Source organism: Furipterus horrens, unplaced genomic scaffold (genome assembly GCF_987537825.1).
Source record: "Furipterus horrens unplaced genomic scaffold, mFurHor1.1.pri manual_scaffold_1, whole genome shotgun sequence".
NCBI lineage: Eukaryota > Metazoa > Chordata > Mammalia > Chiroptera > Furipteridae > Furipterus > Furipterus horrens.
Window position 1 is genome coordinate 105,183,357 of NW_028327171.1, and position 25,690 is coordinate 105,209,046.

Below are 25,690 nucleotides of genomic sequence, written 5' to 3' on the forward strand. Positions count from 1 at the left end.
CCAAATTCTCCCCAAGTGTCTCCAGTCCTCTCTGCCTTCCCTCTGCTTGAGCCCAGGGTAAGTGGTGGCCAAAATATTTTCGTATGTGATCCACTTAAGAGCTCTTTTTCTCCTGCTGTTTCTCTCCGGCTAGCAAGAAAGCCTGTGGCTTTTCGCTTTTCACAGCTGATACTATTTTACTTTCCACTCTGTCGCTGTAGGCTGGGAAGCCCAGCTGGGGGTTTAGACCCTGCCCTTCTCAGGGGGAATCCCCGGCTGCTGAGCTGTTTCTCAGCCCCTTCAGCTGCCACCCGTGGGAGCCCAGCCAGCCCTTCCACGTCTCCGCACTCCCTACCGGTCACGTTGTGATGTAGCGGCCTTTTCTGTCTCTCCGTGGTTATAAGACTTCTCTCCAGCTGGTGTTCGGTTCGTTATTCCAGATGATTTCTCCAAAATTACATTGTAAATCCAGACTAGTTCTAGGAGGAAGTTAGTGTAGCTTCCACTTACTCCTCCGCCATCTTGTTTCTCCTCTCCTATACTATTCTTAATTTCCCCCTGTCTATTCTGTACCAGTCAATTATGCTTCTTAGTCCCTGCAACATTTCCCCATTTCTCCCCCTCTACCCTCCCAGCTGATAATCCTCCAAATGATCCCCACACCTATGATTCTATTCCTGTTCTGGTTGTTTGCTTAGTTTGTTTTTGTTTTTATGTTTTAGATTCAGTTGTTGATAGTTGTGAGTTTGTTTTCATTTTAATGTTCATAGTATTGATCTTCTTTTTCTTAAATAAGTCCCTTTAACATTTCATATAATAATGATTTGGTGATGATGAACTCCTTTAGCTTTACCTTGTCTGGGAAGCACTTTTATCTGCCTTTCCAATCTAAATGATGGCTTTGCTGGATAGAGTAGTCTAGGTTGTGGGTCCTTGCTTTTCATCACCTTGAATGCTTCTTGCCAGTCCCTTCTTGCCTGGAAAGTTTGTTTTGGAAAATCAGCTGATAGTCTTATAGGCAACCCTTTGTAAGTAACTCTCTGCTTTTCTCTTGTTGCTTTTAAGATTCTCTCTATATCTTTAACCTTTGGCATTTAAATTATGATGTGTCTTGATGGGGTCCTTTTTGGGCCTAGCTTGTTTGGGACACTCTGTGCTTCCTGGACTTGTATGTCTATTTCCTTTGCCAAGTTTGGGAAGTTTTCCTCTAATATTTTTTCACATAAGCTTTTGATTTCTTGCTCTTCCTCTTCTCCATCTGGCACCGCTATGATTTGGATGTTTGCACGTTTTAAGTTGTCCTAGACATTCCTAAGCCTCTCCTCATTTTTTTCAATCCTTGTTTCCTCATTCTGTACTGGTTGACTGTTTTTTACTTCCTTATATTCCAAATCATTTATTTGAACCCTGGTTTCCTTCTCTTCACCGTTGGTTTTGTGTGGATTTTCCTTCGTTTCATTTAGCATAACCTTCACTTCTTCCCTATGCGTTTGCCATACTTAAGCATATCTGTCAAGTTCATGAGCATATTTATCACCAGTGTCTTGAACTCTGCATCTGTTAGATGAACTATCTCCTCATCACTTAGTTCTCCTGCTGGAACCTTGATCTGTTCCCCTTTTTGGGCCATATTTCTCTGTTTCCTCATCTGGACAGGCTCCTGTGTGTGTTTGCCTCTGTGTCTTAGGTAGGCTGTCACACCTGTTCCATTGTAAGGGGCAGAGTCTTAGGTAATCATCAGTACAAGGCAACCCGTTTCACCACGTTGTGCCACTGTATGTGGGGGAGGGGCTTGGGAGGGAACAATGCCACGTGCTCGGCATTCAACCCTTTCCCAGGTGCTTCTCCTATTTCTGTATGAGACTGGTGCCTCTCTAACTGTTGCCCTGTTATTCCCAGAGTGTGTGGGTTTGCAGGTGTTCTATGACTATAGGGGCCCTTTAAACAAGCAGACTCTGCTGAGAGACCAGCAGTTTCTTCCTCTGCCCCAACCCCCACTGGTTTTCATAGCCAGAAGCAATGAGGTTTTATTTTCCCCAGCACTGGGACCGTGATCTGTGTGGTCTGGTCTGGGGCTGGGAGCGCTCCCCAGGTGTCCCTCCCTACTTTTTAAAACATGTGACTGTGCTTTCTGCTGTCTTGCTGCTGCTGCTACTGCTGCCGCCACCACACCGCATCCTCTCTGCCCCGACTCCACCCCTCCTACCTGTCTGTATGCAGCCGTATTTCTTTTTTATATATTTCTTTTTTGTTGGACTTTTATGCAGCTCGATTTTGTGGAACTTCTGGTTGTCTCTAGTTTTGTGGTAGTTGTATTCCCTAGTTGTGGAGGGAGGTGCAGCATGTCTATCTAAACCTCCATTTTGGCTGGAAGTCCTAACCAGCTCTGTTTTCAAATCTGGGTTTCAACTAGGTTTTATAGCCTATTCTGAATGCTTCTCCTGTCTGAGTCTGTGTACCTAGAACCCCACTACATCCTTCAAAGAAGAGAAGTTTTGTCCTTCAATAGGTTTTCTGTTGTGGTTGTACCAAAATACACAGATAAAGGCATAAACTAGAGACCCTTCTACATAGTTATCATAAAATTCTCTTCTAAAGTAAAAATTCTGGGTTCATTTGGGCCAAGAAATTACATGCCAATAGTTTTTTATTCCTTTTCTTTAGGACTTCCTACCAGAACTCCCGAGGCAGCACCAGGCTTTTATAGAAATGAGATACCAGCTGCAAGACAGAGGAATCAAGCACATCATTTGCCAGGTGAAAGTGAAAAATCTCTTTTTTAAACAAATTATTCATACCTCTACAATTTTCTAGACTTCACAATTTGTATCGAAAGCTTTATTCTTATTTGTTGTGCTAAAAATGCAGGTTTCTCATGATGAATGAAGACAAATTTCCCTGAAGCAGTGGTTAAAACCAGAGACAATGACTTCATGAGAAGGAAAGCAGAAATTCCTAAGGGTTTTGTGAACAATTTTGAAGTGTTCCATAGAATTTTGATAGTGTTATTTTCCTACCCTGTGCCTGAATTATTTTATCAGGCCTATAAGAAAATATGGAGGCACCAACAGAGAATTCAGGGAAAACTTAAGGGCCAGAAAGTAAAGTAGTTTTGTAAAAATTCTCCATAATTCTTCCTAACACAATTAAGTATTTTCTGTGATCAGAAACAACTATAGTAATCATGGAAACTATGTGAAAGAATTTCCTCAAAGGAGCAATGTTCTCTCAAAAATAGTGAGCAGAAAGTAGTAAGGTCCTATAATCTCAATTTTATGTAGTCATTGAATATTTGATGCTGCTCGTAGGGACCAAATCATAATCAAACACAAGTCATGCAGCTTCTTTAGATTATGAAACCATTACAAAATGGTTGTGACCAGATCTAAAACTTTAAAAAACATGAATTACTTCCCTGACCGGTGTGGCTCAGTTGATTGGGCATCATTCTGTAAGGCGAAAGGTTGCCAGTTTGATTCCCAATCAGGGAACATGCCTGGGTTGTGGATTTGGTCCTCGGGTTGGGCTGCACATGAGAAGCAACCAATCGATGTTTCTCTCCTACATAGATATTTCTATCCCTCTTTCCCTCCCTTCCTTCCCCTCTCTCTAGAAACGAATAAATAAAATCTTAACCATGAATTACCAATGTTCTAGACCCCAAATAAATTCAGCAAACAAGAAATCTAAAGATAATTATAACCAACAATTTTCCAGAGAGTAGGTTTTTTTGTTGTTGTTATGTAATACAACTCTATGATATGCTTCCTTCTGTGGAGAATTCCAGCTTGGTTACATTTGGTTGTAAGGCCTATGATATCTTCCTGATTTTTATTACTGAAATGAAAATAAATAAATGAGTTATAAAAAATAATCACAATTAAAATTATATGATATCCAAATAATGAGAAAGTGAGAAACTTTTGAGTATGAACAGACAATATTTTAACAAAAAAATTCAAAAGAACTTAAGAAATATACTTTGCATGAAACACCAGAAACACAGTTTACCATTTAAGTTCCAGGAAAAACTGGATTTGAAAATAATTTTTAGTTTTTAGAGTTCATAAAAATCAACAATTATCACCCCTCTTTAAATTTATTAAGCTTTGTCTGCACTTTAGAACAAACATTCATATTATTTAATCCTACAGCAACCCTATGTCATTGGTATTATTCTCATTTTGGATGGATGGAGAAATTATGGCCGAGAAAAAAAAAATCTATAACTCACCCTACTAGTAAATGACTTAGTTTGAACCAACCCGATTTTTCAGACTTCAGGGTCCTCTCACCTCAAATTATTTGATCTCCTATTTGAACTTTTAAAAAAGTCTGTGGAAGAACTAGTCCTCTCTGGGAGTTTATAATTCAATATAGAAAAGAACAGAAATAAAATTTCGTAATCATTTAACACTTGTTCATATGACACTAAAAGAAGTCACTGATTCATTAACATCTAGATAGGAATAATACATATTTTAAGGTAGCACTAAAAGTAGAGTCATAACATTAAACATCTTTATGCTGTGGCAAATTCTAATAAAGATACCTCTTTGCCTGGCTATATCTTAGCCACTTCCAAATAATGAAAAAAGGAAAAATGGCAACAAAATTATAGGCGTGTATGCCTTTTAGGACCTGGCGATGGCATAATGACCACAAATGTTTGCGTATGTGTGTCAATGTGTGTGTATAGCAATGCCTACCTACATACCTGGTGTTTTGCCTTTTACCTTAGTTTCTGGCATAGAGAAGATAGATACAAATGAAATTCATTATTATATTTCAACCAGTCAATTAATCTACAGATTAACTTTATATAAACATTTTAATCTAAACAACTTTTATTTTAACTGTGTTAGATGTATTATTTTACAGAAGATATCTAGGCCACATAGGTGGCATCTAAATCAGGAAGACTGTGTTGTTTAGTGGAAAGGACATAGCATTGTAATCAGAGAAATTTGACCTTACCCTTCCACCATAACTTTAGCCAAGTTTCTTAACCTTAACTGTGTGCTAGTGTCTAGAACATAGATTCTCAATAAGATTAGTAGTTATTATGAAAGCAATAATGAATATCCATGGCCTAAAGAGACTGAATTTAGTCTTCTTGACCATTTTAAATTTCCTAACATTATTTATAGCTTATTTGTAATAAAGTAGAAATCCTTCATGGAAACCATAAAATCAACTCAGTTGTTTCTAGTTGTTTGTAATCAAGAAACAACAAATCAGAAACTTTAAATTAGAAACTTTGAACCTATCTTTTTATTTTATTTCTCATTAAAGTAGTAGCCATATTCCAACTTACTCAGGTTTCATTCCATTCCTAAAATTTTTATTCAAATGTGGAACCAAGGATCTGACTGAGATTTACTTGAAGCCAATACAAAATCTCTCTGTTGAGCCAGGCTGTACTATCTATCCACTGACTTTGAATTGAATTATGAGTTAGGAAAAGAGTAATATGAACCTACAGTTGATTGAAGGAGATGATACAAACAAGATACATGAAGCTCTGTAGGCAAAACCCTGTTGTAATGCCTGAAGTTCTACAGTTATTTAGGGCTGAAGATCAAAGCTAGGGCTGAGTATATGAACTCATCCTGGTATAGCTATCAGAAGTCACCAGACTACCCTGCCTCACTACTGTAACAACCTGTTTTTGGGAGGCAGAGGAATCTAGCAGTGGAAATAAATTGTCCTGCAAAGGTTTGTAACCTAGTGCTATTGCACAGCTTGGGCATCACCTGATCTTTAGGCTTGAGTTCGTAGATAGATATTAATATGTTCTTGCCATCAGTCAGTCCTTTCACTTATTTGTATCATCTTTGGTCTCTTATGACATCCTTCCTAAAAATTTCTAGGTAAGCCACAAGGTGATAGATTTGATTAGGTCAGTGATTAACCCTATCTTTGGGGATGCTTTCCTTCACATTTTTTAAAAATTCAGATTTATTGAAAAATATTTATATAAAATAAAATTTACCTTTTTAGTATACCTTCATGAACTATATTTTCTGCTTTTAATTTTGTTTTTATTTCTAAAAATGTTGAAGTAACAGGAAGAATTTTCTGACAGTTTGCCCCAAATCTAACAGGACTACAGTGATATTCCCTGCCCCACAGCTGGACTAGCTGTGCTACAATTTGTTGTGTTATTGTCTGTGAGCCAAGACAGGCAGCTTTTCAAGGTGTGAAGGGTTAAAGATATTATTCTATGTGATGATGCACAACATGACAAAGGGATTTTTATAGAGAATAAGTCCATCATGAATCAAGTGTGGGATATGGTGGATTCTTAGGAAATACTATTGTGCAAAGAAGTAATAGTACTAGATACAACTGGAGGCCTTATCAAGTATGCTGTGTTTAATCCTATGCATTCTATTTTAGGTAGGGCATGTTGCTCAGATAAATCATATTTTGGTATAGAATACCATAGAATAACAATCTTTTCTTGCCAGCTAAGTTTGATAATGAAAGTAATAGCTAATATTTAATGGTTGTTACATACCACACCATGCTAAGTACTTTACACATATTTCCTTAATTAATGCTGGCAAGATTCCTATGAAGTGGAGACTGTCATTATCCCCCATTTTACAGAGGAAGAGAAACATAATCTTTATGAGATTAAGTAACTACTAGCCCAGTGTCAGTAGGCTGGTAATAGGTGAGACACAATTTGAATCCAGTTTACTTGTGTTCTTGATCACTCGGCTTCACTTCACCAAATACCAGAAAACGTGCCATGGAGCTTTATGGGAGTAGGGGGTGCATCTAGCCTCTTCTATAGGGGCATTACTGTCATTATAACTACCAACCTTCTATTTCTTATTAGAAAATGGAGGATCAAATACAAATATGATGACAAAAACTTTATTTTAAAAAGTACCTTTTAAATTTAATTATTTTAAAATATATATATCTAATCATAATGACCTTAAGCTCAGCAAAGTGATATCTATATCTATATTTATAGCTAATTTAACAACTAAGGACAATATGGCATGTCTTGTATGGAAAATATGAGCTGCATCTCAGGAAGTACCTTTTGTGGACTGGTCCTGAGTAAAAATCCCATAGGTTGGTTAATATTCATAAAACCATAAAACATTTCTCAAATTGTGATCTGCTAGCCTCTTGGCATCAGTATCACCTGCAACACTTTAAAAAATACAAACTTCTGCTGATCTACTGAGAATACCTGCTGGTATCCCTAAGTCTCTTCAGGTACTTTAAAATCTGACATGTGAGAGCACAAATCAGTTAGTCCTTATTGCCCCAGAGGTTAGAACTGGGACAAATTAGTAAATGATAATGGCCAGTAGTTTGAGCTCAAGAGAAGGAAATCCTGTAGCAATTATAGCAAATGACAAATTGGATTTTTTAAAACTCCTTTGAAGGTTTCTGTTGTGGAACTATTTAAACAGGGTGACAAGAATGTTGTAGGAGAATACTTGCATTGAGAGGATATTTGACTAGACAACCTCTAAAATCCCTTTGAGCCAGGATTCTCCATCTTTCTTTTCTGTGCAGTGTGCTAAGCCAGTGAGTAGTGAGAAGTCTGCATTTCCCATTTTCTCCCCTTTGGCTAATACTATGAAATGATAGCAGTGTGTATGCTTTAGCTTAGATAACAGTAAAAATGAAGACATTTAAAGCTGCATTTCCAGGGGCACGTTGCAAATGTTAGTATGTATTGTTTTCATTCTATACATTTCCAATACTACTTGCCTCTTACTCACTTTTGCCCCATACATCTTCCAACCCAAATTTCTCACTTGTTAATGTGTAACATCTTACTCTAACACTTTCTCAATCTGCTTAGACCTCTTCAGAGTAATCTTTCACCCCTGCCTTCTAGCTTTACTGTTTTCTTTTCCAGCATTCATTGAAGAAATACTTATTGTACACATACTCCATTAGGTATTGAGAATACAATCCCTATCTTTGGAGAACTCCAAGTTTCAGGATGTTAGTGGATAGTGGACAGAATGACAAAAAAAAAAACCCAAGTATAATAAAATGTGTCCCTTGTAACAGAGATGTGCACAGATTCTATGAACATTAAGATAATGTCACCAGATAAGCCTTAAGTTTGAGGCTGCCTTCAGAAAGTAATTTTTTTTTTAGCTGTTTTGAAGGATGAGTAGGCGTTTACTAGTTGGACAAGGGAAGAGGAGGACCATTCTATGCATAAATAACAGAAGACTGTTGTTATTAAAGACATTCCCTAAATAATCCCACCATCTAATCCTTCCCTTTCTCTCCCCATTACACAACTGAAGATGAAGTGTTTTCAGGTAGGAAGTAGTATACAGGAAGCCAAAAAGGTAAGTGGCAAAGTGGAGAGGGAATCCCCCAAAGAGGAACAGATTTGAGAGCCAGTGTAAGGAGGATTATAGGAGGTGAATTTTCCATTTAAATATGAGGGGTGTGGTCACTGTCCTGCTGTATGCATCTGGGCTTATTGACCAATAGGCAGGGACTTTGGCTTCTTTTTAAAAGCATCTTTGTAATCCACTTTTGAAATAATTAATACTATATAGATATGTTGAAGTATCCTATTTAAAATAGAAACAAAAGAAATTACAAAACAGGGGGATAAGTAAGGGAAGGGTTTAATTAAAGAGCCTGTATGAAAGACTCATGGACATGGACAACGGGGAGGGATATGATTGCGGGAGAGGGGGTGGGTTGGGTGGGGGAGAGAAATTGGGGGAAAAGGGGACAACTGTAATTGAAAAACCAAAATAAAAAAATTTAAAAAAAAAAGAAATTATAAAACAAAATAGAAACAAAAGAAATTATAAAACATATCTTTAAGTTATAAAGAATTAGTTCCTATTTTAAAAATGAAATGAAAGACCCTGGCTGAGTAGCTCAGTTGGTTAGAGCATTGCCCTGATATGCCAAGATGGCAGGTTCGGTTACTAGTCAGGGCACATACAAAGATCAACCAATGAATACATAAATAAATAGAACAACAAATCAATCTCTTTCTCTCTAAAAAAAAAAAAATCGATAAATAAAAAAATTAAGTGAAAGATTATTTAAAATAGTAAGTGTCCCGCTTGCTTAGTGAATCTGAATATGGATCAATTTTAAAAATACACTTTATTGCAGCCTGTTCTAAAGCATAATTATTACATATATTTATATAGTTTTCATATTTTGATGTAAATAATGTCTTTTTGTTTGTGCTCATTTTAAACTCAAATTACTAAAATTTGATTTATTTATTTACACTTAATCTTTAATTATTTCCTAATGTCTCTTGATAGAGAAAACTGCCTGCTATTGTTATTTTTATTAGAATGATAGTACTTAGTTTCTTTTTATAAGTAGTTTAGCATGGCATATTGTACTCAGCACACTATAGCCCACAGGCTAAAGCCAGCTTACCACCTATTTTGGTAAGCTGTAAATTAAGAATGGGTTTTAAATTTTTAAGTGGTTGGAAAAAAATCAAAACTAATATTTTATGACACATAAAAAGAAATTTTAGGCTTATATATTTACGTTTTATAAAACCTATTATAAAATGTGTTCCAATCATATTTCAGCTGAAACATTAGAAATAGTATCAAGAATATTTGTTGACATATAAGAAGACTAAGCGGCAAATTGATGAAGTGGTTTTTTTCAAAGCTGTATATCTAGGTGGTAACAGTTCAGAAATTTGTGAGCCATGTTTTCTGATTTTAAATTGAGTATTCTTTCTATTATACTATCTGGCATCTTTATTTTAAAATAACTTTCCTACTTGTAAAAAATCACTCATTAGAAAGTATCAATTAATTGGTAGTATCAATTTAAGTCTTAATATATTGACAGAAAAGATTTCTAACATGATTTCCCCTAATGCATTTCTCTATATGATAACATGCATTCCAGTTAAATATTTTAATGGGATGCACAATTTTTATTAACAGATAAATAATGCGTAGTGTTTTTCAATAAATTGCAGGAGTTTTCTTGGTTTATTCAAATACTTTCTAACAGCTTGATTTATATAATGTAATTAAATTTATTTTCAAATATTTTGTATTTTCAAGATTTTCTTATCTACTGAATTTAACATTATAGTGTTCAGTAGTGAAGTCATTTTACCTGCCATGGGCATAGTAAAATTTCCTTGACTGCTTCATACATATCTGTAATAGAATTATCTATTTCAAAAAATTGTTGACAAGTTCATCAGTTTTTACCTTTATCATTATTTATGACATAACCTAATACATTTATTGCAATACTTCTTTACCTATTAGAGTTCAGTTGGTTAGAGTGTCATCCTGATACACCACAGTTGCAGTTTCAATCCCAGATCAGGGCACAAACAAGAATCAACCAATGAATGCATAAATAAGTGGAACAACAAATTCTCTCTCTCTCTTTCTTTCTCTCCTCCCTCTCTCTCTCCCCAACTACTTTCTCTCTCTCAAATCAGTAAAATAAAGAAGTCACTCCACACTACATATGAAAAAAACTATGCTAAGATACATTTAAATATTTACTATAAGAACAATTACTTTTCTCATGTTTCTGTTTACATATTAAGTATTTACTACTCAGTGACAATAAACTAACATTGAACAATATATCTGCTTCCATACATACTCACTAAATATAATGTTTATCAAGATTTTAATAATTATATTGTAAAACATACTGTTCCCCAACATTCCTCTTTAATTTTATATAATTAACAACTGCCTTTTTCCTTTTTCTGTTGTTTCAGTTAAAGGATCAAGAAAGTTAAGTCTGCCAACAGATCTTAAGGCTGATCTTGGTACGGTAGGCAAAAGCCAACAATTTTAAGTTTTCTTACATTCATTTGGCTGAACATTTTTACTAACCAGTCCATGAATAACACAAGTTTCCTAGATGGCAGTGTATGATGTCTTTCCAAAAAGGCTTTTAAAAAGTCACCATACAGTTCTGTTGGCAGCATTCAACATTGTGTTTAATAATCATTTTATAAAATTATGTTTTATAAATCATTACACACCAAGGTATATAATGTTTTGTTTTCTTTTTATCATGAAAATGTTTTTAAACATTAAATAATCATGCATATGGGTCCTTTGTGACTGTTATCATGTAAATGGGCATCATTTTTTTCTGGAATTATTTTTATATTAGTATGATTTAGAAGTGATGCTACTTTTTAAAAAAGTCTAATATATAAAAGAATGGAGCTTTGATAACTTTTATTCGAGGGAAGTTATAGAAAATTTGATTCACTTTTAGTTTATTCTTTTTGGTGGTCACAGCCTTATTCATGATTCTAACGCTGAAATAAAGAAGGCTTCATTAAAAAGGCCTTCATATAGTTTTGTTTCAGAACTTTTATCTGCTTGTTAAAACATATAGTTTTTCTTTTTTGAAATTTAATTGAATTACCTTTTTTTCCATCTTCTTTATTCTGATTCAAAGCCATAGCATTAAATACTACTAATGTGATGGTTAAAATAACAAAACTACAATAATTAGTCTTTGCATTATTCTTAAGAATTTACAAAGCTGTTTCACATATGTTGTTAATAAATGGTAGATTTAAGATTTGAACCTAGAACATGGTACCCAAAGTTTATAGTCACATACTTGATTTCATTATATTAATAACTGTTAGATAAATATTTCATAAAATTTAAAACCTAATTACATAAAAATCTTATATGAATTTGATTGTTAGGTAATTATAATATTTTTTAAATGTAGAGCACTGATGCAGTAATTATCATTAGCTCAGTAATATTATTATTAGCTTATAAATAAAGCATTGTCAATTAGTATTTTACTAGTGTAACTGATGTCAAAGGAAGAATCAACATTATAGTTTAATTTGTTGACCTCCTACTATGTGTCAGACACTATGCTTTCTGATATGTACATATTATCTGAGATAAGGTAGATGATACTGTTCCCATTTTACAAATGAATAAGTTAGGCTATGAAAAATTTTAATTTGCCTATAGCCACACAACTAGTAGCAAAACAATTTAAATCAAGTACCTATCATTGCAAAGTTTACAATCTTATAACTATCATTTTGTGTAGCATGTAGTGTGACAAATGTCAAATGAAGACTATTTAAATCATAACACCCATCTAGAAAACAATACATTCTGATAGTCACATAATTTCCACAATCATAGTACTTTATTCTAGAATGTTGAAAAGGAAACATAAAATAGAAAATTTCCAGCCCACTTTTATATTTTTAGAAGTAGCAAAGAAATTTTAGTTATAATTCTAATCTGGAGGTCAGTTAGGCATGATTGTTATAAATAAACATATTAATAAACAATATCTACCAATATCAGTTTCACAAAGACTCTGATTTTCTCCCTCCCAGTTGCTTCATTGTTGCTATTTTCATACATACTTTAAGCAAATATGAATTATGAAAACTCATATATATAAGAAACAAAATAGTCATGTGCTTCTTACTTTACTAAAGGATAATTTGCACTCGAAAGGATTCATAATAAAATTTTATTAAATCTATATTTCCAAATATGTAAACAGTGTAATTTTATTTCTAAAACTTGCTTCCCACAAATTTCTAGAACTAAATTAAAAGGCCTCTTGAAAGAGGGTCATGTCTGTATGTATGAAAATTCTTCCAAAGTAAAACCTTGGTGTAAAATATACCTTGGGTTGCTTGTGACATGTTTTAGGAAGATATACAATAGCACATAATCCATTAATTAAAAAGGAAGATATTTAAGAAGCTATTGCAGTAGGCCAAATGAGGACCTAAAGTAGGATAACAATGAAAATTAACAGCAGAGAAGGAATTACTGATGTGAGACTGGGAAGAGTGAGGTAAGAGGGCATAGGAGGAGTCAAGGATGACTACAGAATGATGAGAATAGCTGTCATGGAGAATACCTGATTTGAGAGGAAAGGAAAACAAGTTTCAGTTGCTATGGGGACATCCATGTTAACCATTCAATAAACAATTAGAAATGCAGGGCTGCAGTGTAGGGGGTAATCTCAAACTCAAATTAATAATATTTACCTATCTAAAGGTATTAGTGATTTTGTATATGAGCTGTTCACTAAAGACAAATGTTGATACTAATATAACTTTTTGTTACAACAATCCGTAACAGGAATAGTATAACAGTAATAATAAAACAATAGTAATAGCAGTAAAAACCTTATTTATGAGTCACTTATGCAGTTAGAACCCTTAAGTAGCATTTTATGAAGTAATTGCCAGATTCGTGAGAAATTACTTTATAAGTAACATTTTTATATTTAATGAAAAACTATCTTTTCATTTTTAACAAAAAAATACAGACATTTCTCTTTCCTAATAAACTAGATATTTAAATTAAAAACCTAAAAGTGAATTAATTTTATAAATTTCAAGCCTTGCTGGCAGGTAACATTGTGGAATATTATTATATATGCATTATAGAATACTGTAAATGAAACACATACACCCATTTGGTCTGAAAAACAAAAATCTACTATAGGATACCCACCTAATGAAAGGATGCATGGAGAAGCCATGTCAAAGAACAAGTAGTGAGTACTTAATTTATGTAATTGTAGAACTAATGTTAAACAACAGAAGCAAATATGATTATAAGATAGAATGTAAACTTAAAATTCATAACAATATAGAAATAATAGTGTAATTTTGAAATTGAGATGGAAGGTAGCAAGGAGGTAAAAGTTGCCAACAAAAGATTTAATGATTCTGTAGCTAATTTGATGGTTAACTGGTTCTGTTTAAGAGCAAAGATAGTCCTGACCAGTGTGGCTTTGTTGGTTGGGTATCATCCTGTAAACCAAAAGGTTACAGGTTCAATTCCTGTCAGGGAACTTGCCTGAGTTGGGGGTACAGTCCCTGGTGAGGGTGCCTATGAGAGGCAACTGATCAATGTTTCACTCTCACATCGATGTCTCTCTCCCTTCTCCTCTCTCTAAAAATAAATAAAGTATTTTTTAAAAAGAGCAAAGACAAATCAAGGAAGAGGAACTATGCCAATTTTACCTTCCATAAGGTGAAAACAATTGATATTATGCATAGATAACCAGAAGTAAAGAATTAAGAATATATCTTCAAGGTAACTACTTGATTAAATTAAAATACAACAACTTCAAAAATTAGACAAAAAATAAATATATATAAAATAAGAAAATTCAGACCATATAGTGGTAAGTGGCTACATAAAGCATTAAAAAAAAAAAAAAGGAACTTCGTGTCAAGATGGCAGCATAGGTAAACACAGCTCGCCTCCTCACACAACCACATCAAAATTACAACAAAACTGTAGAATAGCCAACACTGAGAACCATCAGCTATTAAATAGACTGGGAATCTGACAACTATAGAATTAAAGAAACCACATCCATCCAAACTGGTAGGAAGGGCAGAGATGTGGAACACCTGGTCCCATACCCACGTGCGGTGGATAATATTTCAGGAGGGATATCTCAGGAGCAAAGGGTACCAGCCCCACACCAGGGCCCCCAGCCAGGGTTCCAGTGCCAGGAAGATAAAGACCTATAACTTCTGGCTGCAAAAAGTAGTGGGCCTGGTTTCTGACTTACTAGATCAGTAGCTAGATTTTTTTTTATATCCTAATAAAATCATGGATCAAGAGTACTGAATATTATAGACTAGGGATCTCTAAAGTAGTTAGCAACTACAAAACTATTTACCCAGAGTAGAGAACAAAGAAGGGGAGCTAGAAAAATATTCCAGACTGCATAAAGAAATCTAATGCTAAGAAAGAAAACAAAGAATTGACTACTACAACAATTAATTGCAAATGAAATTAATTTCATTAAAAGAACACAAAGACTTCAAAAATGACACTTTTTAGGATACTTTAGAAATAACAAATTTTTTAAAGATTAAGAAATTATGAAGCTAATACAAGACAAATGAAAATGAAAGAAAGGAAGAATCTTGGATAACAGTAAATAAATACTCTTTCAATAAAGAAACAGAAATTGAGGAGGCCCCTGAGGAAGGTAAACATCAGGCCTTGCGTAACATCTCATCTGGGTCTCCAGCTTCCCAAGAGATACATCAGTGAAAATGTTGCTACATGGAGGGAAGATGGCGGAGGAGTGAGGGGAAGCTGCACTCTCAGGCTCCCAAGACCCGTCTGTAGTTTGGACTAATTGCAGACAGAACATCTCAGTGAGCAGCTGGACAAGTGGCAGGAGTCGAGCCTTGGCACTACTGGATTAGAGAAAAACCATCTGGGAACAACCTGTTTAGTGAGGATAGTGGAAGAAAAAGGGATGAAATGGGATTCCTCACTGGGGTGGCTGCCCGAGCTGCGGCTGGAAGTACACAAAGGCGTTTTGGCGACAACAGGATTCCCCAGAGAGGAGTCGGGAGGAGAGCGGAACTCTGCCTGCTGGCAGAGACAGGACTCGACCAGGTGGCATTGGCGCTGAAAGACAAGAAACAGCGTACTGCTGTGCAAGTGAGAACGTAATTTTTCCTTTATATTTTTCTCTTGTAAACTGCGGGGGGGGGGGGGTAGTTTGGGGGTGATAGGACATTCTTGAGGAGCACAGGCACAGAAGTGCGCTCACCCACTCCCCAACCCTCCCCTTGGGTTGCGGGCGTGCATAGGGAAGTGCCCTCATTCACTGGCCCAGGTGCGCAGGGCCACGAGTCCAGGTGCCCCTCGGACACACTGCAACAGACATAAGATCAGTGCCCCAATGGGTGCAGGGAGGGCCCACTGGATACACAGAAGACTGTGCGTAGTCGCCCCAGGCCAGCTCCAGTGGGTGCCAGGCCCAAGTGCCAGGCTGGAGCTCAAAGCATTTGCTCAGGCTCTGCTTGTGCCCACACAGGTGGTGTGGAAACGGTGGGCGGCTGCCAGAACGGTGGGCAGCTGCGGCGCCGGAACAGCAGGCAGCAGTGACTCACAGGCACTCACTTCTACTGAGCACAAGTGTTTGGGGCCCCACCCTAAGAGGCAAGAGACCAACTCCCGGAGCACTGCGTTGAGGCTAGCTCCCTGGCCCCCTTGGGAAACTCCCACAGCGCTGCGCAGCAGGCCTGAGGCAAGCTCTCTGGGCCGCCTTACCGGCTCACAGGCTTGCCTGCAAGGACACCTTGGCTACCTCCAACAGGCACCTAAGGAACGCGCCGTGCGCCGTGCGGGGGCCTACTGCTGCAAGGAACAGGAACCTCTGACCCACCTCATTAGAGGAGCTGTGGATACAGAAAATCAAGACAACACACAAAGGCTAAACTGACATCTCCACAAAAGAATTCAAGATAAAGTGGATAGAGTGACTCTCAATCAACTAGCCAGAAGAAAGATCCTAACAAAAAGCATCTGAAATATAACCAGACAGCATAAACAAACGACATAAAAGGTACCCCAAGAATATCAGGCTCCAGAAATCAAAGAGACTGCACCACTGAAACCCCCAGATCTACCACAAAGAATCTCATACCACAAAGGTGGGAAGGCAAAACAGACAAATCCAAATAACAAAAACAATTAGAATCCAACATGGTAAGACGCAGAAACAACCTCTCAATGAAAAGAAAAGAGGAATCCCCAGAAAGAGAGGCAGATGGAATAGATATAGCCCAAATGTCAGACATGGAATTCAAAACAATGGTGGTGAAGAAGCTCAATATACTTGACAACCTTAAAAACAACTATGACAGCCTCCAAGGAAGTTACCAACTGCTCCAAGAAAATTACAGGGAACTTACAGAGAACTACACCAGCATAAAAAAAAGACATAGAAACTATCGACAAGAAGCAGGAAGAAATGAAGAATGCAATCTCTGAACTGAAAAACACAGTAGAATCAGTCAAAAGCAGACTAAACGAAGCAGAGGATTGTATTAGTGAATTAGAAGATAATGTAGGAAAAAATTCTCAGATGATACAGCAAAATGAAAAAAGATTTAAAATGTATGAAGGGAGTTACAGGATAGGATAAGGAAGAACAATATAAGAGTAATCGGAATTAAAGAGGGATCAGAAGAACAAGGAATAGATAAACTGATAGGAGAAATAGTGACAGAAAATTTTCCCAACCTGATGAGAGAAAAAGTTATGCAAGTCCAGGAAGCACAGACAGTTCCAATAAAGAGGAACCCCCCAAAACCCACTCCAAGGCACATCATAGTTAAAATGGCAACATTCCAAGACAAAGAGAGAATCCTAAAAGCAGCAAGAGAAAAACAGCAAATAACTTACAAGGGAGCTCCAATAAGGCTGTCGACCGATTTCTCAACAGAAATACTACAAGCCAGAAGGGAATGGTCAAAAATATTTCAAGCAATGAAAAACAGAGGCCTACAACCAAGAATACTCTACCCAGCAAGGCTCTCATTCAAAATAGAAGGTGAAATATGGAGTTTCTCAAAGGAAGACTAAAAGAATACATCTCCACCAAACCAGCATTGCAAGAGATGCTAAAGGGAATATTCTAAGAAAAAGAAAGAGAAAAAACAAAAAAAGAGTAGAGGAACAGAGGTACAAAAGGAGATGAATAAATACATGTCAATAATAACCTTAAATGTAAATGGATTAAATGCTCCAATTAAAAGACATAGGGTAACGTAATAGATAAGAAAACAGGACCCACATATTAGCTGTTTACAAGAAACACACCTCAAAACAAAAGATTTACATAGACTGAAAGTAAAGGGATATAAAAAAATATTCCAAGCAAACAGGCCTGAAAAAAAAGCTGGGGTAGCAGTCCTCATATCAGACAAAACGGATTTCAAAGCAAGGGCAATAAAAAGAGACAAAGAAGGACATTTCATAATACTTAAAGGAACAATCTATCAAGAAGATATAACACTGATAAAAATATATGCACCCAACATAGGAGCACCCAAATACATAAAGAAAATACTAGAAGACCACAAGAAGGATATTAACAACAACACACTCATAGTAGGGGACTTCAACACTCCATTATCAACAATAGACAGATCATCCAAGCAAAGAAACACCAAAGATATACAGGCATTGAACAACACACTAAACCACATGGACTTAACTGATATATATAGAACTTTTCACCCCAAAGAAGCAAAATATACATTTTTTTCAAAGGCACATGGGACATTTTCAAAGATAGACCACATAATAGGACACAAAACAAGCCTCAACAAACTCAAGAAAATTGAAATAATATCAAGCATCTTTTCAGACCACAATGCCTTGAAACTAAAAATCAACCTCAGAGAAAAAAAATCAAAGACACCCAAACTCATGGGGAATGAATAACACGCTATTAAATAGTGAATGGGTTAACAATGACATCAAAGAGGAAATCAAGAAATTTCTAGAAACTAATGACAATGAGCACACAACAGCCCAAAACCTATGGGACACAGCAAAAGCAGTCCTAAGAGGGAAGTTCATAGCAATACAGGCATATCTGAAAAGGATAGCAGAATCTCAAATAAAAAATCTTATCCTAAAGCTACAAAAACTAGAACAACAACAACAAACAAAGCCTAGGGCAAGGAGAAGAAAGGAAATCATCAAGGTCAAAGCATAATTAAACGACATAAAGACTAAACAAACAATCCAAAAAATCTATAAAACTGGGATCTGGTTCTTCAAAAAAATAAACAAAATTGACAAGTCTCTAGCCAGGCCCATCAAGAAAAAAAGAGAGAAGACTCAAATAAACAAAATCAGAAATGAAAGAGGAGAAAACACGACTGATACCTCAGAAATACAAACAATTGTAAGAAATTACTACAAACAACTGTATGGCAAGAAATTTGACAACCTAGAAGAAATGGACAAATTTCAAGAAACATAACCTTCCAAAACTGAATCAAGAAGAAGTAGAAAGTCTCAATAGACCAATAACAAAGAAGGAAATTGAGACAGTAATCAAAAATCTCCCTGCACACAAAAGCCCTGGACTGGATGGCTTCACAGGCGAATTTTACAAAACATTTAGGGAAGAACTAACTCCTACCCTCCTCAAACTATTCCAAAAAATCCAAGAAGAGGGAAAAATCCCAAACTCTTTCTATGAAGCCAGTATTACCCTAATCCCAAAACCAGGTCAAGACACAACAAAGAAAGAAAACTACAGGCCAATATCACTGATGAACATAGATGCTAAAATCCTCAATAAAATTTTGGCAAACAGGATCCAGCAATACGTCAAAAAGATCATACACCACGATCAAGTGGGACTCATCCCAGGGATGCAAGGATGGTTTAATATTCGCAAATCAATAAATATAATACATCACCTAAAAAAAAAATGAAAGACAAAAATCACATGATCATATCTATAGATGCAGAAAAAGCATTTAATAAAGTACAACACCCATTTATGATGAAAACACTCAGCAAAATGGGAATAGAGGGAGCATACCTTAACATAATTAAGGCTATATATGAGAAGCCTGAGGCCAACATCATACTCAATGGACAAAAACTAAAAGCATTCCCCCTGAATTCAGGAACTAGACAAGGTTGTCCACTCTCTCCACTCCTATTCAACATAGTGTTGGAAGTCCTAGCCACAGCAATCAGACAAGAAAAAGAAATAAAAGGCATCCAAATGGGGAAAGAAAAAGTAAAACTATCACTATTTGCAGACGACATGATAGAATACCTAGAAAACCCTATAAACTCCACTAAAAGACTACTCGATATAATAAGTGAATATGACAAAATAGCAGGGTACAAAATAGATATACAGAAATCTAAGGCATTTCTGTACACCAACAATAAAATATCAGAGAGAGAGGCAAAAAAGAAAATACCATTTACTATAGCAACAAGAAAAATAAAATACCTAGGAATAAACTTAACTAAAGAGATAAAAGACCTGTACACTGAAAATTACGCAACAATGACGAAATAAATTTAAAAAGATACAAATAAATGGATGCAAATACCATGTTCTTGGATGGGAAGAATCAACATCATCAAAATGGCCATACTACCCAAAGCAATTTACAGATTCAATGCAATCCCTATTAAAATACCAATGACATATTTAATTGACCTAGAACAAATACTCCAAAAGTTCATATGGAACCAAAAAAGACCCCGAATAGCAAAAGCTATCTTGAAACAGAAGCACACAGCAGGAGGAATCACAATACCAGTCATCAAACAATACTACGAAGCCACTATGATCAAAACAGTCTGGTACTGGCATAAGAACAGACATATAGATCAGTGGAACAGAATAGAGAGCCCAGAAATAAACCCAGGCCTCTATGGTCAACTAATATTTGATAAAGGAGGAAGGAACATAAAATGGAGTGAGAAGAGCCTATTTAACAAATGGTGCTGGAAGAACTGGACAGGGACGTGCAAAAAAAAAAAAAGAAACTAGACCACCAACTTACACTGCACACGAGAAGAAACTCAAGACTTCAATGTAAGCCATGACACCATGAAAGTCCTAGAGGAAAACATAGGCAGGAAAATTTCAGATATCCCACATAACAATATCTTCATGGCTACATCTCCTAAGGCAAGAGAAATAAAGGTAAAAATAAACAAATGGGACTACATCAAACTAAAGAGTTTCTGCTCAGCAAAAGAAAATATCAGGAAGATGAAAAGGAAACCAACTATATGGGAAAACATATTTGCCAATGATATTACAGACAGGGGACTGATCTCCAAAATATATAAAGGGCTTATATGACTCAAAATCAAGAAATCAAACAACCCAATTTAAAAATGGGCAAAGGACCTGAAAAAAGACTTCTCCAAAGAGGACATACAGAACGTCCATAGACACATGAAAAAATGCTCAACATCATTGGCCATCAGAGAGATGCAAATAAAAACCACAATGAGATACCACTTTACACCTGTCAGAATGGCCATCATCAACAAATCAACAAACAACAAATGCTGGCGAGGATGTGGAGAAATGGGAACCCTACTAAACTGTTGGTGGGAATGCAGACTAGTGCAGCCACTGTGGAAAACAGTATGGAATTACCTCAAAAAAGTAAAAATGGAACCGCCTTTTGAACCAGCGATTGCACTGCTAGGATTGTACCAGAAAAATCCTAAAACCCTAATTCAAAAAAACTTATGCACCCCTATGTTCATAGCAGCCCTCTTTACAATAGCTAAGTGCTGGAAACAGCCTAAGTGCCCATCTGAAGATGAGTGGGTCAAAAAACTGTGGTACATTTACACAATGGAATACTATGCAGCAGAGAGAAAGAAGGAACTCCTGCCATTTGTGACAACATGGATGGAACTAGAGAGAATTATGCTTAGTGAAATAAGCCAGGCAAAGAAAGCAAAATACCATATGATATCACCTAATACAGGAAACTAAAGAGCAACACAAACAAACGAACTAAATAGGACAAAGAGTAGAATAGTAGTCAGTAGGGGGAAGGGGGGAGGGATAGAAGGGGGATAAGTAAAGGAAGGGTCTAATCAAGGAACGTGTATAAATGACTCATGGACATGGACAACGGGGAGGGATATGACTGTGGGAGAAGGGATGGGCTGGGTGGAAGGAGCAATGGGGGTAAAATGGGACAACTGTAATTGAAAAACCAAAAAATAAAGAAAAAGAAAAAAAACCCAGAAATTATAAAAAGGAACTAAGTAGAAAATTTGGAGCTAAAAATTACAAGTGGCTGACATGAAAAATTCAGTGGAGATTCAACAGCAGCTTTGAGCAGGCAGAAGAAATTGGCCTACTTGAAAATAATACAGTTGAAGTAATTGACTCAGAAAACCAAAACGAAAATGAACAGAGGCTAAGAAACTTGTGAAACACCATCAAGTGTATTAACATATTATGGGAGTACCAGAAGGAGAAGAGAAAGACCAAAGGAGAAGAAAGAATATTTGAAGAAATGATAGCTGAAAACTTCCAAACTTGAGGAAAGATGTGAACCTACACATCCAAGAAATCTGATGAATTCCACATATGAAAAACTCATAGAGACCCACACTGGGGTACATTACAATTAAATTTTACAAAGAGTATTTTTAAAGCATCATGAGAGAAGTGACTCGTCATGTATAAGGGATCCTCAATAATATTTATAGCCAATTCACAAGAGAAATCATAGTGGCCACAAGGTAGTGGGATGACATATTTAAAGTACTGAAAGAATTAAAACTGTCAACAAAAAAAGCCTATATCTATACATGAAACTAATACAAAATGAAATTGAAAACAATTTTCTATCTGGCAAAATATTCCTTCAAAAACAAAAGAGAAATTAAGACTTTCTCAGATAAACAAAGCAGAGAGAGTTGGTCACTATTAGACCCTCCCTACAAGAAATACTAAAGGGAGTCCTACAGGCTGAAAGGAAAGGACACTATGTGGTAACTAAGTCCCATAGTGAATTGAATATTACTGGTAAAGGTGACTACATAGGTAGACATAGAAGCCAGTAGTATTAATTATATTTTTGTTTTTTTAACATTATATTTTTTTCTTAACGCCTCCCCCCAAATGTTTTAAAAGGAAAATTAATAAAACATTATTTATAAATTCCTCTTAATGTGCATGCACTGTAAAATGATAATAGATAACAGTGTAAGGGAAAGTGATGGAGCTATATAGGAGTAGAATTTTATATGCTATTGAAGCTAAGTTGGTATCAGTTCAAAATAGAATGTTATAAACTTAGAATGTGGATTGTAATCACCAAAGTAACCATTAGGAAAATAACTAAAAAATGTACAGAAAAGGAAATGTGCAGGAAATAAATGCATACAAGGGGAAAATATGTCAAACAAAAGTGATATTGGAGCAACTCAGAAACAACAGAAGATACACTTCTATAAAAATAGAAAAATGGCAGAAGTGCTTCCTTATTGCTGATTACTTTAAATATAAATGAATTAAACTCACCAATTAAAAGATAGAGATTGGCAGAATAGACTAAGAACACATATCCAAATGTATGTTGTCTACAGGAATCTCATTTTAGATCAAAACATACAAATAGGTTGGAATTAAAAGGATGCAAAAAAATACTCCATACAAATTGTAACCGAAAGGGAGCTTGGGTAGTAATATTAATATCAGGAAAAATATACTTTAAGTAAAAAACTATTATATATTGACAAAAGGGTCAATTCATAAGAGGATATGACAATTATAAACTAATATGCACCAAAGACCAGAGCCCAAAATATATGAAGCGAACATTGACAAAATTTAAAATAGAATTAGACATTTCTACAATAATAGTTGGAGACACCAATACACTGCTTTCATTAATTGGCAGAAAACCTAGATGGGAAATCAAAAAGGAAATAGAGGACTTGAGTGACACTAAAAAACAACTAGCATTAAAGATCCAAGATGGTGGAGGAGTAAATGGAAGCTACACTAACCTCTTCCAAGGAATAATCTGGAATTATAACTTAACTGTGGAGAAATCATCTGGAATAACCAACTGAACACTAGCTGGAAAGAAGCCTTATAACCATGGATAGACAGAAAATACTGCTTCCTCACAACATGACTAGTAGAGTGCAGAGATGCAAAAGGACTGGTTGGGCTCCCACAGGTGGCAGCTGAGGAACTGAGAAACAGTTTAATGGCCAGAGGTCCCCCCTGAGAAGAATAGGGTCTAAACCCCCAGCTGGGCTTCCCAGCCTACAGCAACAGAGCAGAATGTAAGAGAGCATCCAGCTTTAAAAAGCAAAAAGCCTTGGGGGGGGGTTGTTTTTATTTTTTCTTTGCTGACTGAAAGAAACAGCAGTAGACAAAGAGATCTTAAAGGGATCATGTACAAAAATATATTGGCACCACTTACCCTGGGCTCCAGGAGAGGGAGGGCAGAGAGGATTAGAGATGCATGAGGAGAGTTTGGGGTGGTGGCTTTGAGGAAAGAACTGAGGGAGCAGCAGACAGGGTTCAAGTGCAGACTCGCTCCCCATACTGCAGGCAGACCACTACCCTCCAAGTGGCATGAGCCTGAGGGGAAGCAATAGCCTCACCCACAGGAATTAATTTTCCCCCGCTCTCCATGCTTAAGCCTGATGGCTGATAAAAGGTTGAATAGATTAACAACTAAAGGAGACAGACAACAGCAGTAGATCGCTGGTAGTATCCCACAGGCTGCCTCGGCCCAGACTGGTACACGATCTGACACCACCAGGGGCTTATCCAGCAAGTGCAGATCAATCTAAGAAGCAGAAACAAACACGTAGAGTCACAAAAAAATGGGCAGACAGAGAAACAACCCCCCATTGAGAGGAAAGGAAGAAGAATCACAACCGATATCACAGAAATACAAAGGATTATAAAACTACTATGAACAACTGTATGACAAGAAATTTGACAACTTAGATGAAATGGACAAATTTCTGGAAACATATAATCTTCCAAAACTGAATCAAGAAGAAACAGAAAGCCTGAACAGACTGATAAAAACTAGTGAAATTGAAACAGTAATCAAAAAAACCCCGGCAAACTAAAGCCCTGGACAGGATGGCTTCACAGGCACATTTTACAAAATGTTTAGGGAAGAACTAACTCCTATCCTTCTCCAGATATTCCAAAATATCCAAGAGGGAAGACTCCCAAACTCTTTCTATGAAGCCAGTATTACGCTAATTCCAAAACCAGGTCAAGACACAGCGAGGAAAAAAAACTACAGGCCAATATCACTGATGAACATAGATGCTAAAATCCTCAACAAAATATTGGCAAACCAGATCCAGGAACACATGAAAGATCATATACTATGATCAAGTGGGATTCATCCCAGGGATGCAAGGATGGTTTAATATTCACAAATCAACAAATATTAAAAACCACATAAACAAAATGAAAGACAGAAATCACATGATCATATCAATAGATGCTGAAAAATCATTCGATAAAGTACAACACCCTTTTATGATGAGTCTCTAAGAAAAATGGGAATAGAGGTAGCATACCTCAACAAAATAAAGGCCATATATGAGAAACCTGAAGCCAACATCATATTCAATGGGCAAAAACTGGAAGCATCCCCCCTATGATCAGGAACAAGATAAGGATGTCCACTCTCCACTTCTATTCAACATAGTCTTGGAAGTCCAGCAATCAGAAAAAAAGAAAAAAATATTGGAAAAGAGTAAGTAAAATTGTCATTATTTGAAAATTACATGATAGTGTATGTAGAAAACTCTATAGACTCCACCAAAAAAACTACTTGACCTGATAAGTGAATTTTGCAAAATAGCAGGGTACAAAGTCAATATTCAAAAATGAAGGTATTTCTGTACACCAATGATAAAATGTCAGAGTTCGAAACTAGAAAAAAATTCCATTTACTATAGCAAAAAAAAAAAAAAAATAGACTTCAGGCCAAGATGGAGGCGAAGACAGACACTCTGTGTCTCCCTCCACAACTAAGAAGGAATACAGCTACCTCAAAACTAGAAACAACCAGAAGTTCTAGAAAATCAAACTGCATGGAAGTCCAGTAAACAAAAATATAATGAAGAAATACTCATCCAGACAGGTAGGAGGGGCGGAGCCAGGGTGAAAAGGATGCAGTGTCACAATGGTGGCAGTGGCAAGCTGGGAGAAATCGCAGTCAAACATTTTAAAAAGTCAAGAGGGACACCTCTCAGCACCAGACAAGACTGCACAGCTCATGGTTCCAGCACCGGGGACAATAAAGCTTCATTGCTTCTGACTGTGCAAACTAGTGGGGGTTGAGGCGGAGGAAGAAACTGCG

General features: G+C 36.3%; 1 protein-coding gene across 5 annotated transcripts in view; it reads left to right on the plus strand.

The window, feature by feature from the left end:
* The window catches only part of STXBP5L (syntaxin binding protein 5L), a 344,728-nt gene that overhangs the window by 277,586 nt on the left and 41,452 nt on the right, over nt 1-25,690 (plus strand). For 2 of the 5 annotated variants that reach the window (XM_090265844.1, XM_090265862.1), the window contains 2 exons: nt 2,644-2,736; nt 10,733-10,783. The exons of 2 other annotated variants lie outside the window; for them this stretch is intronic. In XM_090265844.1, the coding sequence (XP_090121970.1) occupies nt 2,644-2,736; nt 10,733-10,783 (144 nt within the window). The remainder of the gene's footprint in view (nt 1-2,643; nt 2,737-10,732; nt 10,784-25,690) is intronic. One more of the 5 variants, XM_090265853.1, reaches the window with a different exon arrangement.